This window comes from Suillus subalutaceus (genome assembly GCF_016647625.1).
Source record: "Suillus subalutaceus strain FC151 chromosome Unknown DFJ58scaffold_228, whole genome shotgun sequence".
In the NCBI taxonomy this organism is placed as follows: domain Eukaryota; kingdom Fungi; phylum Basidiomycota; class Agaricomycetes; order Boletales; family Suillaceae; genus Suillus; species Suillus subalutaceus.
In genome coordinates, this window is record NW_024540477.1 from 11885 (window position 1) to 24468 (window position 12584).

The 12584-nt window shown below is 48.0% G+C and overlaps 4 protein-coding genes across 4 annotated transcripts; 1 reads left to right on the plus strand and 3 right to left on the minus strand.

Moving 5' to 3' along the window:
• The first annotated feature begins 861 nt into the window (after positions 1-861).
• Positions 862-4250, plus strand: DFJ58DRAFT_821202 (uncharacterized protein). The gene is made up of 12 exons (XM_041392011.1): positions 862-982; positions 1029-1274; positions 1325-2041; positions 2089-2346; positions 2395-2544; positions 2601-2828; positions 2873-3021; positions 3042-3141; positions 3194-3394; positions 3457-3678; positions 3729-4037; positions 4086-4250. The coding sequence occupies exons 2-12, from the start codon at positions 1213-1215 to the stop codon at positions 4147-4149; spliced, it is 2460 nt and encodes an 819-aa protein (XP_041236312.1). The 5' UTR covers positions 862-982; positions 1029-1212; the 3' UTR covers positions 4150-4250.
• Positions 4251-4683: 433 nt separating this feature from the next.
• On the minus strand, positions 4684-7529 carry DFJ58DRAFT_710669 (peptidase S8/S53 domain-containing protein; the record flags this gene model as incomplete). The annotated part of the gene is made up of 11 exons (XM_041383823.1): positions 7512-7529; positions 6610-7390; positions 6270-6557; positions 6113-6220; positions 5936-6064; positions 5765-5881; positions 5509-5709; positions 5195-5460; positions 5107-5142; positions 4899-5042; positions 4684-4848 (listed from the first exon to the last, which is right to left on the minus strand). The coding sequence occupies exons 2-11, from the start codon at positions 7073-7075 to the stop codon at positions 4684-4686; spliced, it is 1920 nt and encodes a 639-aa protein (XP_041236313.1). The 5' UTR covers positions 7076-7390; positions 7512-7529.
• Positions 7530-8866: 1337 nt separating this feature from the next.
• On the minus strand, positions 8867-9751 carry DFJ58DRAFT_211799 (uncharacterized protein). The gene is made up of 4 exons (XM_041379263.1): positions 9585-9751; positions 9295-9526; positions 9183-9237; positions 8867-9128 (listed from the first exon to the last, which is right to left on the minus strand). The coding sequence occupies exons 1-4, from the start codon at positions 9724-9726 to the stop codon at positions 8925-8927; spliced, it is 633 nt and encodes a 210-aa protein (XP_041236314.1). The 5' UTR covers positions 9727-9751; the 3' UTR covers positions 8867-8924.
• A 2096-nt stretch (positions 9752-11847) lies between these two features.
• DFJ58DRAFT_821217 (uncharacterized protein) lies at positions 11848-12442 on the minus strand. Its single transcript, XM_041392012.1, has one exon. It carries the CDS (start codon positions 12414-12416, stop codon positions 12180-12182), a length of 237 nt encoding a protein of 78 aa, XP_041236315.1. The 5' UTR covers positions 12417-12442; the 3' UTR covers positions 11848-12179.
• Between the last annotated feature and the right edge of the window lie 142 nt (positions 12443-12584).

The following is a 12584-nucleotide window of genomic DNA, read 5'->3' on the forward strand; positions in this document are numbered from 1 at the left end:
CAGTGAACGGGCTGTTCCACAGGACTCGGGAGTCAATCGTATTGAATCTGGATATGAACACCGGTCTTCTGACATCGACATAGTTTCAAAGAGCTCCGCCCAGATATCTGGCCATGATTCGACTGAGAGCAGTGAAGGGTACGTCCTAAGACAGTTAGCCCAAAATTATCCTTAACGACGAGCGAATTACTGATGGTAAGCTCAACAGGAGTCATGAAGAAGTAAACTCCTCTGTGCCGGTCCCAGTGTCCTTGGCACCTGCAAAGACTATTGGAGCACTAGTACCAGCGCCACGCAGCGCTATCGAGAATGCGCAGAAATCGAGTCTAGCATCCAATGATCTTAGGAACTCGTCTTTGCCCGAAGACACGTGCATGATCGGCCAGACTTCTTCCTCAGTAACTGACCTGAAAGGCGGATCCTGTGGTCACACTGTAGGCACAGATCTACCCACTCAAGGCTCCTCGTACGTAGCTCCTATGCCGTTTTTGCCCCACTGACATTATCCAGTGATCCGAATATTTGTGTCGAGCACGATAAAGTGCCTGTGTCAGCAGACTGCATGCACCGGGTTTTGGAGGACAGAGGCTACCATGCGCGAGAGGCGGAGAGTGATGTTACACTCAAATCGGAGTCTTGTTCCAGTCGCTCAGATGTCGATACTGACAGCGATATCTCATCCCTGTCATCAACTTACACTGAGCGCCAGCTGTCTCTTTGGTAAGTGACGACCCCGTTCAAGTTCAAGCTCCTTAAAATACACCTTTTTCAGTGAACCGGGCGTTTCACAGGATACGGGAAATAATCACATTCAGTCTGCATGCGAGCATCAATCCTCAGATATCAACGTAGCTTCAACGACTCTCGTGCAGACCTCAAGCCATCGCTCGATTGAGCACGGAGTCCAGAATTCTCTAGTTACTGTACAAGGAGGACCCTGTTGTCAAGATGTGGTGACCGACCAACCTTGTCAACGCTTCTCGTATGTAGTTCCTATGCTGTTTTTTTCCTTGACTAAGGTTATCCAGTGCTCCGAAACCTGATAACAACGAACTAGCTGAGTGTGTGCACCAGGCTGTGGAGAGCGGAGGAGGCTGCCATGAACTGGAGACAGAAAGCGAGTTTCAGCTCAACTCAACAACACATTCCCATTCTGTCGAAATTGTCGAACGATCCGCGTCGGAGACTGTTGTATTGAAAGTTGATGGGAAAATGGATGAGGACACCGAGGTCTCTATGTTGCCTTCGTCCCCAATGACTACGCTGCCTCCTTCGTAAGCGATTCACCATTTGAGCGCCCGATGATGGGATAAACCTTTTCTAGTGACCCGAGTATCCCACAGGATGCGGGAACCCATTTCATACAGCCTGGATGCCAACACCAGTCTTCCGAGGTCGACGTAGCTTCGATTGCTCTTGTGCAGACCTCGAGCCAGGATCGCTCGATTGAGAGTGAAGCGTATCAACCAGCGCAATCATTCTCTGGTTGTGACGAGCCCCAAGCAACCTTGTCTGCTCAAGTCTGTCTGCCATTGGCACGAAATAATTCAAATACACCGTCATCCATGGACGAAAATCGGATCGTAGTTACTGCAGTATCCCAAACCACAAGCACGGAGGAGCTAACATCGGCCGTTCCCTGTCGCGGAACCCTGATAGCTGACGAATGCGTACCGTTGTCTACTGTCACATGTACTCTGAGCTCGCCTCCTTCACGACGGGAGCCTACCCAGATAATCTCATGTAGCGACAGCTCAGTTACGGACGACAAGCTCCATAGGCATCGCGAGTGCGCAGAGTCATCTGTCCTCGTCTGTGCGTCCGTAGCACTCGAGGAAACCGATATTTCAACTCCAACATGGTCCAGAGTCATCACGGTCGAGCACACGCAGAAGTCAAGCCCAGCATCAGACGATGTTCGAAATTCATCTTTCAATAGAAGTACCTTGACGATAGTCGAGAGCCAACCTCTGACTGCTGACAGACACGAGGAACCCTATGGTCAAGATGGGACCAGGGACAGGCTTAGTGAAGTCTCCTCGTACGTCTTTCCCGCATTATGTTTACCCTCAACTTAAGACTGTCTAGCACTCCGAAGCTTGAGAGTGGGGAGGAAGATGTATCCACAGATCATAAGCGCCAAACTGTAGAGGGCAGAGATGACCATCATGAAAAAGGGACAGAGAGCGAGGTTAAGTCAAATCTCACATCCTATTCCCGCACTGTTAGGATCGTCGAAGAATACACGTCAAAGTCCACGATATCGGATGATGATGGGCGGGTGAATGAGGGAGCCGATGGCGCCGCGTTGTCCTCTATCAATCCTGGGTCCAAAATATCTCCTTCGTACGTGACACCCTCTGAGTTCTTTGCCCTCCAATAAACCTCTTGCAGCGAACGGGCTGTTCCGCAGGACTCGGCAGCCAATCATATTGAATCTGTATACGAACACCGGTCTTCGGACGTCGATACAGTTTCAAAGAGCTCCATCCAGATACCTGGCCATGATTCGACTGAGAGCAGTGAAGGGCACGTTCAAAGACAGTCAGCCCAAAAATTATCCTTAGCGACGAGCGAGTTACTGATGCTAAGCTCAATAGGGATTGTGAAGAAGTAGACTCTTCTGTGGTGGTCCGAGTGTCCTTGGCACCTGCAGAGACCACTGGAACACCAGTACCAGCGCCGTGCAGAGCTGTCGAGAATACGCAGAAGTCGAGTCTGCCCGAAGACACGTGGACGATGGGTCAGACTTCCTCCCTAGTAACTGATCTTGAAGGCGGATCCAGCGGTCACATTGTAGACACAGATCTACCTACTCAATGCTCCTCGTACGTGTCTGCTGCATCGTGTTTGCCTCACTGACATTTTCCAGTACTCCGAATGTTTATGTCGAGCACGACAAAGTGCCTGTATCAGCAGATTGTATGCACCAAGATTTGGCGTGCAGAGGAGACTATCATGCACGGGAGGCGGAGAGTGAGGTTACCCTCAAATTGGAATCATATTCTAGTGCCGTCGAGAGTCTCGAGGCAATCGGAGAGTGTCCACGGTATTGAAGGCTGGTGGCCGATCAGATGTCGATACTGACAGCGATATCTCATCCCTGTCATCAACTTACACTGAGCGCCAGCTATCTCTTTGGTAAGTGACGACCCCGTTCAAGTTTAAGCTCCTTACAATACACATTTTTCAGTGAAACGGGCGTTCCACAGGATGCGGGAATCAATTGCATTCAGTCTGCACGCGGGCACCAGTCCTCAGAGATCAACGTAGTTCCAACGACTCTCGTGCAGACCTCAAGCCATTGCTCGATTGAGAGCAGAGTTCAGAGCTCTCTGGTTACTATACAAGGAGATCAAGATGTGGTGACAGGCCAACCTTATCAACGCTCTTCGTATGCAGTCCCTATGCTGTTTATTTTTTCCTCGACTTATTCGGTGCTCCGAAACTTGACAGCAACGAACTGGCAGAGTGTGCGCACCAGGCAGTAGAGAGCGCAGGGGGCCGTCATGAACTGGAGACGGAAGGCGAGTCTAAGCTCAGCTCCACAGCACATTCCCATTCTGTCTGGATTGTCGAACGATCCACGTCGGAGACTGTGGTATTAGAAGTCGATAGGAAAATGGATGAGAACACTGATGTCCCTACGATGCCCCCAATGACCACGCTGCCCTCTTCGTAAGTGATACACCATTTGAGCGCCTGATGCTGGGATAAACCTTTTCTAGTGACCCGAGTATCCCACAGGATGCGGGAACCCATTTTATACAGTCTGGATGCGAGCACCAGTCTTCAGGGATCGACACAGCTTCAATTGCTCTTATGCAGACCTCGAGCCATGATTGCTCGACTAAATGCGAAGTGTGTCAACGAGCCCAGTCATTCTCTTGTTGTGACGAGCCCGAAGCAACCTTGTCTGGCCACGTCTGTCTGTCCTCGGCACGAAACGCTTCGGATTCACCGCCGTCCATGGACAAAGCAGTCGAGAACGTCCAGAAGTCGCCTTCATCTAATCCTGGATCCAAAGAACCTCATTCGTGCGTGTCGTGCATTCTGTGGCTTATCTTGGAATAAACTTCTTGCAGAGAACCCAGTGTCCCGCAGGATGCGGCAACTCCGAACGTGAACACCACATTACAGAATGAATGAATGCGTGATAGATCGTGATACATACCCAGTAGAAACTGCTTATCACCAGGCCTGGTGAGATATGGATGAAACTTTTGTGTAGTCGATATGGTGAGATCGAGTACGTAGATAATGATAATGAAAACAATGTTGCAATCACATTGTTTTGCGTTGTTCCTCACATTGTGACAATTCCTCGTTTTATATCATCTCTTCCGATCATTCACATCGAAATATTGCGTATAATCGCCTTGTAAACTATGCAATCGCATCCCTTGTAAGCTGCTCGTATCACAACGTAGCACTCGCAATGCAAGGCTTGCCTAATCTGTTCAGCGTGATCTATGATATCATTCATCGCATCTTGTCTTCCTACTACAACTTGAATTATGTCCTCTTCGTGCGTTGCCTGACATTTCTGCCAACGGAGCTGTGAGTGTCTGTCACAAATTTCATGGATACGCGGGGTTTGACGTCTATTATTTCCCGTCAGAACTACGTTGTCGTTGTCGACGGTCAATTTGAACACGAGTGGTCCGTCACGTAGCTCATATTCTACGGAAGAGCTAGCCAGTTCTCGAGCAACTTAGGGAAGTTGGGAGTACCAAGACCGGTAACTGGATCCCATCCAGCGGTTGCGTTGTAACCTTCAGTACCACAGCCCGGGTTTGACCCTTCAGTAATATCATTGAAAGCACCCGCGAAACCAGCAGAGTAAATCTAACACCATAAATTATCAACTGAGATAGGGCAAAAGGGCAGGAACATACCGTAGGATTAATGAATCCAATTGGGCCTTTTCCTATAGCGAGACGGGCATCGTTGATCATCGTAAAGATGGCACCACTGACTGGTGAAGAACAGGAAGTTCCGTACACAAGCTCAAATTGACCGTCGACAGCAACAACGTAGTTCTGACAGGAAATAATAGACGTCAAACCCCGCATATCCGCATGCAATTAATTGTGAGGCACTCACAGCTCCGTTGGCAGAAATGTCAGGCGAAGCACGAGACTGATAGTTTGCTTTATTCAATTGAACATGTCACAGTCACTCTGACACTCACCATGCCAGTCGAGTTCCAGATATTTGGGGGGTAGTTGGGAGGATAATTCTGCAGGTAGTAATCGACAGCGGTCTTCTGGTATGAGGGCATCGCAAAGTAGTTACTGAAACCTCCACCAGAGTAAATAACTTCCATACAGGCCATTTCAGGTTGAGCCTGGAAGACAGTTGCATTTGGCTTGACCATGGTAGCGCCGACAGATGTGACGTAGGGGCAGGTACCAGGGAAAGTGGGATTGAAAATCGTACCAGTTGATGACTGAGTGCCTATCGTCGTGTGAGAAGATAGAAGTGAAAATTGAACTCAAGGCATACCATTGGGATTCAAGCAATAGTCGCCATGACCAGCAACACCATAATCTCCAGAGCTATACAGGATGGTAACGCCCATCAAGCCAAGTTTCGCATACTCTGCGCACTGGCGCGCAGTGTAGAACGGAGTGAGATCAGCCTCATTGTATCCGTATGACGTTGAGATAACGTAGGCGGGCGTAGCAGTGCCACAGTCCTCGGGCCCTGTCACAGCATCCAAGTTTGTCGTATTTACGATCCAACGAAGACGGGCACTTACCCTCATAACCCCCTCCGTATGGGTCAGGATATTGTGCATCCACAGTGTAATTGTCACCGCCCTCGAACGTGCAGTATGACCCATCGATGGCGTCGAGGAAGTTGTTGAAAGAAGCCCCTATCAATGAGGTCACCAATATGTTTACAGCGTTTTCTCCTGTTCTCATCCTACCTTCGACCATGTCACCAGTTTGGTAAAGAGTGACATTTTGCTTGCCAGTGACCAGTGTCATTCCATATTGGAGATCGAGGGCCGACTCGCCGTTGTAGTCGAAGCCTTGGTACTCGGTCTGTGCATACCCTGTAATACGCCTTCATGGTTTGATCAAAGAACGCTCAAAGTAATCACCTCCATCAATGGAAATCATGACTGGCTCCTTTCCGAGGAGATCAGTGGAGTAGTTCATGGCGAACATTTGCAAGTCGGATTGCAAGTACGCCTGAGGAGTGTATTCCACTAGGTAATGAATTAGCTCACAAGGTGGCCAATGTAATAGAAACCATACCGACGCCGTAGCTGTTCTTCTCGGGAGCGACAGGCTCGTATACGAGTTCATATAAAGCCCTCAAGCAGATAGGAGTGATGTACTGGTCACACTGCTCAAGCTCAGTCACTGTTTGTGAGATGGTGCCAGTAGTCTTTGGAGTGGTTCCTACACCAGGTTGGCCAATCGAGCGACCGGATTCCGGCTGACTACCAGATCGACCCTTGAGTTTCACATCGAAGTTGACGGAAGGTAGGACAAAGTCGACATGGGTGCTAATGTGTTCAGGGAGATGGTAGCCTTCGCAAGCTAAAAAGTGGTGCGTGAGTGCCGTATTAGTGTCCTATACGAAGATATTGACCGACGTGCTCCTGTCCGGAAACATGAGTGTAAACATTATACTCGGTGTTCATGAGCCGTTCCGCTTCTTCGACTGTAACATTGACGTTAATCCAACCCTTGGTGGAACTCACGCGGATGCGCTCGCTCGCTAGCCTATTCTCAACAAGCCAGTCTCTGATGGTGGAAATGGATTCCTCTGAGGGCGAGAATTTTCGGGAAATCTCTCCTGCAGTCCAGTGCTTGCCGTAGTTGGCTGAATCCGGGTGAGAAACATCGTAAAGATATTCATCGATGAACTCGATGTTACTCTGTTTCAGAGCAATGCGCAGAGGAAGGGTTGCCGCACTCTCGTGCCTTCGAGTATAAGACCATCCAATAGGAATGGCGCTGCGTTTCTCATGCACATTATATGGGCTGAGAGTAGGCTCAGCCAAGGAGACTACTGCGAAGCTGAGGGTGAAAAACGCGGTCAATGAGTAGCGCATGTCGACCGAGACGACCAGAAGCTGATAACAAAATCAATCACCCATATCTTTTATAACTTTCTCGAGCACAGAAGCAGCATGACTTTGTTCCAGGATTAGACTGTGAGCACGCGAAACAGAGTCTACTCGGTGAGACGCCCGCTCAAGTCCTCCCACACTGCAAGCTGTTTCCCAGAAAAACACATGGTCGGATGAGATGATTATATTGTCCACAGTCGAGGAGAGGCACCAGACAAGTCTCTTCTTTTAGTGAGGTCCCTGATTCCCTATCATAGATAACCTATTTCTTGGACAAGGACGAATTGTTTGTGAAGCCTGTCACGAACGTTAGTTGAATTACCAGCTGTTCAGCAAGCACCTTTCAATAATCTTGGAATCGCTCATAAATTGCTTGAGCATGAAGAATAAGGTAGCCTGTACAGACAAAAGGACTGACGTTCCCAGAAGTAGACCCGACTTGTGTAGAACTTCAAAGTGTACCAGCATCTGTATGAGTTGTGCTGGAAAACGCTACACAGCCACATACACTCTCATGTTGTGATTGTCGTCTTCATGTACCGTGAGTGGGCAGAGTTCTGTCTCGGGTATTAGGCTATAGCTTGCCGGTGCTCGCAATATTTATAGTGCCCGTACTGACGAGTCTCTTGTGAAAAATGATGAAAGCAAACCAAAAACCGCTGAGTACTTACTGACTCAGCGGCATCACTTGATGTAAGCAGTTGCTAGCCCTCGGTTCCTCACAAAAATTCAATTTGTAGTCCATTAAATTCAGGAATGTTCAATGCACAAATGCAGGCCACACGCGATTTACCAAGCAGGTAAGAGTGTTTCTGACCTGGCCAGTGCGGTAGGGGACTTACAATTCGTTCTGGACCAGTGTTTTTCCATCCTGACTGTCGGAGCTCTCGTTAACCTGGTGTGGTCCCGTTTTCAATGTTACATCCACAAGGACGCTCATGATTTGACTCTATTACATGTCTATGCTGCAACACCTTCGCATTGCATTCAAATTTCGCAGGGTTACCCCGAGCATCCGTATCTTTCTATCACCTCACCGAAGTGCTGACTTGGCCGCAGCACCACAACAAGAACGTACTGCTGCTGACACCCAACATGTATTTACGAACGTGGAGCGAACTTCACAGACAAGCACCGCACTGCGTAAGCATATTTCCTTGAATATATCAAAGATTTATTCATGTGCTAAGTGGTTTGCAAGTGCCGGCGACAGCCAAGTATATGCCACTCCTTCGATTTCAAGATTTCGAGCAAATTTTGTATAATCGTTCTTACTGGTTTCTTTGCTATATACTCAGAAGCATTCATTTTGTTCTAACGACACTTGCACATTAGCTCCGAGTCAGACTATCTGCACCCGCACGTTTCTTGCTATTCACCCTCGTCATCCCAATTCGAATGTAGTCGATGGCACTGCAGCACTGGATGTGCTTGGGCTCAATGAAGTGGCCTGATCAACGAGCCAAAGTCCTGCTAGAGGTACTCAGTGCGTAACCCTGGAGCAGCTAGGATGAACGGGGGCGCTGAAAGGGTCCACACGCGCCAGTTGAGTGATCGAGTACTTCCGCAAACAGCCATCTTTCAGTGACGGCATCAGGAGCGAACAGATTTCCACGCCGCTATGATCTTGACAGTACTACTGAGATCGAGTGCGTGAACCTCAACATCGAGGAGAGCTCTCTACTACTTATAGTTCGCCAAAAGCTCTTGTATGATCTATATCTACATAAATAAGTACCACGACAAAACCTGGAATAAATAAAAACAAGTTCTCCCGCTCCCTGCACACTACCCGCCCACCGCAAATTATTGATGTCGAGCATCTTCAGCGCTACACACTACTGCTAGTCGACATGCGGATGCGCTCCTGAAAAGCAATTGAAGTCATAGCGGTTGCTGTATCAGAGTTGGCCACGAGCTTGGCGTGATACTCTCGAACACCGAGGATCAGGCGTGGTCCCAGCACAGACAACTGCATGACCTGGAATATCTGAGCAAGACCAAGATAAATCTGAGTGTCCAGGGAAAGCATGTCCTACAGGAATGATAAATCATGGTCGCATGTAGAGTCGGTAACAGATCGGCATACCGCTGAAAGCATTGGAGAGAATAAACCGATCTGGAAGCAAGACATAGCCAGAAAACTAGCACGTGCAAAACTTCAGCAGAACAAGAGAACCACATCCAAATTATGAGCTCACCTTGCAAAGTAACTCATGTGTGTTTTTATTAACACTGTGAAACAGTCCCCAATAATACCACTTGTTGAGTGTTGTCGTAGCTCACGGAAGTGCTTTACAGCAATCCAGACCGTGAGACACAGTACAAGGACCTCCCAAACAGTGCCAAGTATCCAAGTCATGGAACCCAGGAATAACGCATCTCCCGCGTAGCCATTCATGCACTGATAGGTGCCGGAAAGAACAAATTCCTCTGGTACTTGTCAATGAGCCTGATGCGCTTCAACATTTTATACATAACGAAAGCTTGCCTGCTGCAATCTGCATCGTCGATATTGTGCCCATCACTACATTGGCGATTCTGATGGCCAGAAAGACGACAACGAGAAATACCAGCACCTTTCTGGATCGCTGATACATGGCATGTAACCGAGCGATCATGATGACTTGCATGATGTTTCAGTCAAGTCAATATCACAGAGGTGTATAGCTCACCTCCTAATATTATATCTACAACGTCACCTGTCCAAATAACTGCGTCGAACTTGATACGGCCTGACAATTCCAGCAACATTAGTTATCAGCCTCGGAGGATCACAGGCTCGAAACAATCTCACAACTATGGAAGTCATCATAATGAACCAACGAGTTGTTAAAGAATCTCACTCACCCCTACATGGTAGTTCAATTATTTGGACAGGAGTGGAAGGCATCGATGTAAAATACTCACGGCATCTGTCGTCGAAATTGTTGGAACACTGACTGTATGCCGCCAGTCAGAATAAACGAACAAGGCAGTGAATGTGAGGACACATACACAGCATGATCCTGATTATCAGAAATGGCTGGTGAGCACAACATCAATGGCTTAGACGTCCAAACCTACACAGCATACCCTATTCCAACATATCGTACCTAGGATATATTCACGCTGTCAGTACAACTTGGCAACCGCGCTTAAAAATACAAGCCACATACAATGAGATACAGAAAGGTCATCAGGGACCAGCGTTGTCTCTGCCGCAAATTAGTTGTGGTGTTTTTACATGGTTCTTTTGATGTGGGATTCTGCTCACCCAGACCAGTTCCACCTATAAAACTGTTCTCAGCGAGATGGCTGTTCCTACAATGGTATTAACCTACCTCCTGTCCAAACGTAAGTCCTAGAGATACCATAATGTCAGTGGTCTTTTTATACTTAATCTTGCTCACCCCAATCGTACATTACCCCAGCACAGGAGGCAACTGTGAAGCCACAGCCAAGGTTAATCGCGTCATCAACATTGACATGCGGCTAACTCTCCACGAACCTACAAAATAGCTGCTAATAAGATTTGCATTGATGATGGGCCACCAACTGGGATCATTCGAGACTAAGACCATAGTATTAGAGGATGGGAGTAAGCGAGTGAAAAAACTTGGTGGACGTATAATGATCACATTCGTGCTTGATATACCACCATCCAGCGCTTACATCGCCAGAGTGAGATATGAAAGATAATATCTGATTGATCGAAGTTTGTAATTGGTTGAACGTGAATTCCAGTAAAAATACAAAGTGCATTTAGAGGATCAAGGTAAAAGTGGTTAGTGCAAGTGACTCGCGCGGAACGTTTGAATGTCGTAAAGGGTCGATCGAAGAACTTTGGCAACGTGCCAGTGCGATCTTCGAGGTGTTCTCGACATTGCCGGCAGGTTCAGCCTCGGCCCATCAATGATCTAACATAGGTTTGAACGTTTGAACAATGCCCAACTACTAGTTGAGACGTTTTCTCACCAGGTCAGCAACGTTCGTCCTTGAGATTCACTCTATGTACTTACTCGATGCTGATGCTTAACACGGCACGAGCGAAAATCCGCAACCTTTCTTCTAATTCATGTACACGCTGATAAAATGCAACCACAAGTCTATACATTTGTCGTGTCCAGTTTCCTGTTATATAATATGATCAACGTGTGAGGCGAAGAGGGTAGTCGTACAAAGAAAGTAGGTCGCACAAAGAATGGGGCGTCTGGGATGCGATGAGCGGAAGACAGGAATCCTGAACAGATCACCCTCCGCATCCACGTCCATGTCACAGGAGCTTGCGAGGGTGAAAGTGGATGACCTGCTCAGAAAGGACGGACATAGATGCTGAAGCAGGAGTGCCGAACGTAGAGTTGGAATTCGAGGATGCAGTGAACTTTCGAATATGGCTCTGGGAAGCGTCGATAAGCTAGCCAACGAAGAAGCAAGTGAATGTTACGAATTGGTGGAAAGTGTGCTCATCTTGATGAGAAAGGTTTTGAAAATGAATAGTAAGACAAGTGGGTGGTGGAGAAGGGAAGACGTACCGAGCAATGCTCTCCTTACAATCAGCATTTGCAATTATCATGAAATTGATGCTGCTCGAGCTCTTGCACATGTCATGGTGACTCGGATGGAGGGGAGTGCCTTTGGTAGCACTGATACCGCTGACTGCTCTTCCTCCAAGCTTCAATAGCGTCCTTTACTGAGTTTTTTCTTTCGAACTCCGACTTTAGCTCCAGATAGTCGGCGAAGCATTCGGGAACGTCGGTATGACATGGGTCGACCCGGGTCAGACTCATACCCTAGCCAGCTCATCAATTCCAAACGGATCAACATAATCCCTGTCCCCCCCCTCACTCCCGTAAATAACTCAGCAGGTGGCGTCGTTGGCATTATTACCACAATCTCTCTCCATTGGCTCCTCTTCTACCTATGCTGTCACAGAAGGCAAGATGGGTTTGACAGAAACTTTAACCCTGAACATGTCGTAGCTCATCCCTAGGGGCAGCACCCTGCCCCGGGACCTCGGAGAAAACAAGGTCGCCACGCTCTTACCTTACCCTGAGCGTGGTGGGAGTATGCTTTCTCATTTACAATTGCCGCGTTTCATTTACTCTCATCGTTCTACGTCACGACCAAAACTTCGGACGCACCAGGGCGTGATAATGATGGCCACAAGAAGACACAATGATATTTTGCGCACATAACGTGCTTGTAATAGTAAAGTCATGTCCCTTGCAACGTAACACGATCTTGCAGCGGCCAGCCATGTCTCAAACACGGATCCATCTGTCATTATCAGTATCGGTACGATAATTGAAATAAGGATCAGCAAGTTGACTAACATAAGCATCCAGTCGGACCGGTGTGTCGAGGGGGTGGTGTGTTGTCGCTCCGACACGAATATGTAGTATCCCGAATCAAGTGCGAATTCAAGCGCATTTCGTGTGGGGACCTTTCGATCGCAACTAGTGGCTCTACTCGGTGTGTACAATTCAATCTTGATATTGCTGATCTGACG

What these genes read in the sequence shown, in the direction of transcription:
- DFJ58DRAFT_821202 (XM_041392011.1), top strand. Translation starts at nt 1,213, where the DNA reads ATGGATGAGGACACCGAGGTCTCTATGTTGCCTTCGTCCCCAATGACT. An exon ending in GAAGGGCACGTTCAAAGACA is followed by an intron (nt 2,545 to 2,600) that starts GTCAGCCCAAAA and finishes TAAGCTCAATAG; the next exon opens with GGATTGTGAAGAAGTAGACT. An exon ending in GGATCCAAAGAACCTCATTC is followed by an intron (nt 4,038 to 4,085) that starts GTGCGTGTCGTG and finishes AACTTCTTGCAG; the next exon opens with AGAACCCAGTGTCCCGCAGG.
- DFJ58DRAFT_211799 (XM_041379263.1), bottom strand. Translation starts at nt 9,726, where the DNA reads ATGCAAGTCATCATGATCGCTCGGTTACATGCCATGTATCAGCGATCC. An exon ending in GACGATGCAGATTGCAGCAG is followed by an intron (nt 9,527 to 9,584) that starts GCAAGCTTTCGT and finishes GACAAGTACCAG; the next exon opens with AGGAATTTGTTCTTTCCGGC. An exon ending in TCTCTCCAATGCTTTCAGCG is followed by an intron (nt 9,129 to 9,182) that starts GTATGCCGATCT and finishes TCATTCCTGTAG; the next exon opens with GACATGCTTTCCCTGGACAC.
- DFJ58DRAFT_821217 (XM_041392012.1), bottom strand. Translation starts at nt 12,416, where the DNA reads ATGCTTATGTTAGTCAACTTGCTGATCCTTATTTCAATTATCGTACCG.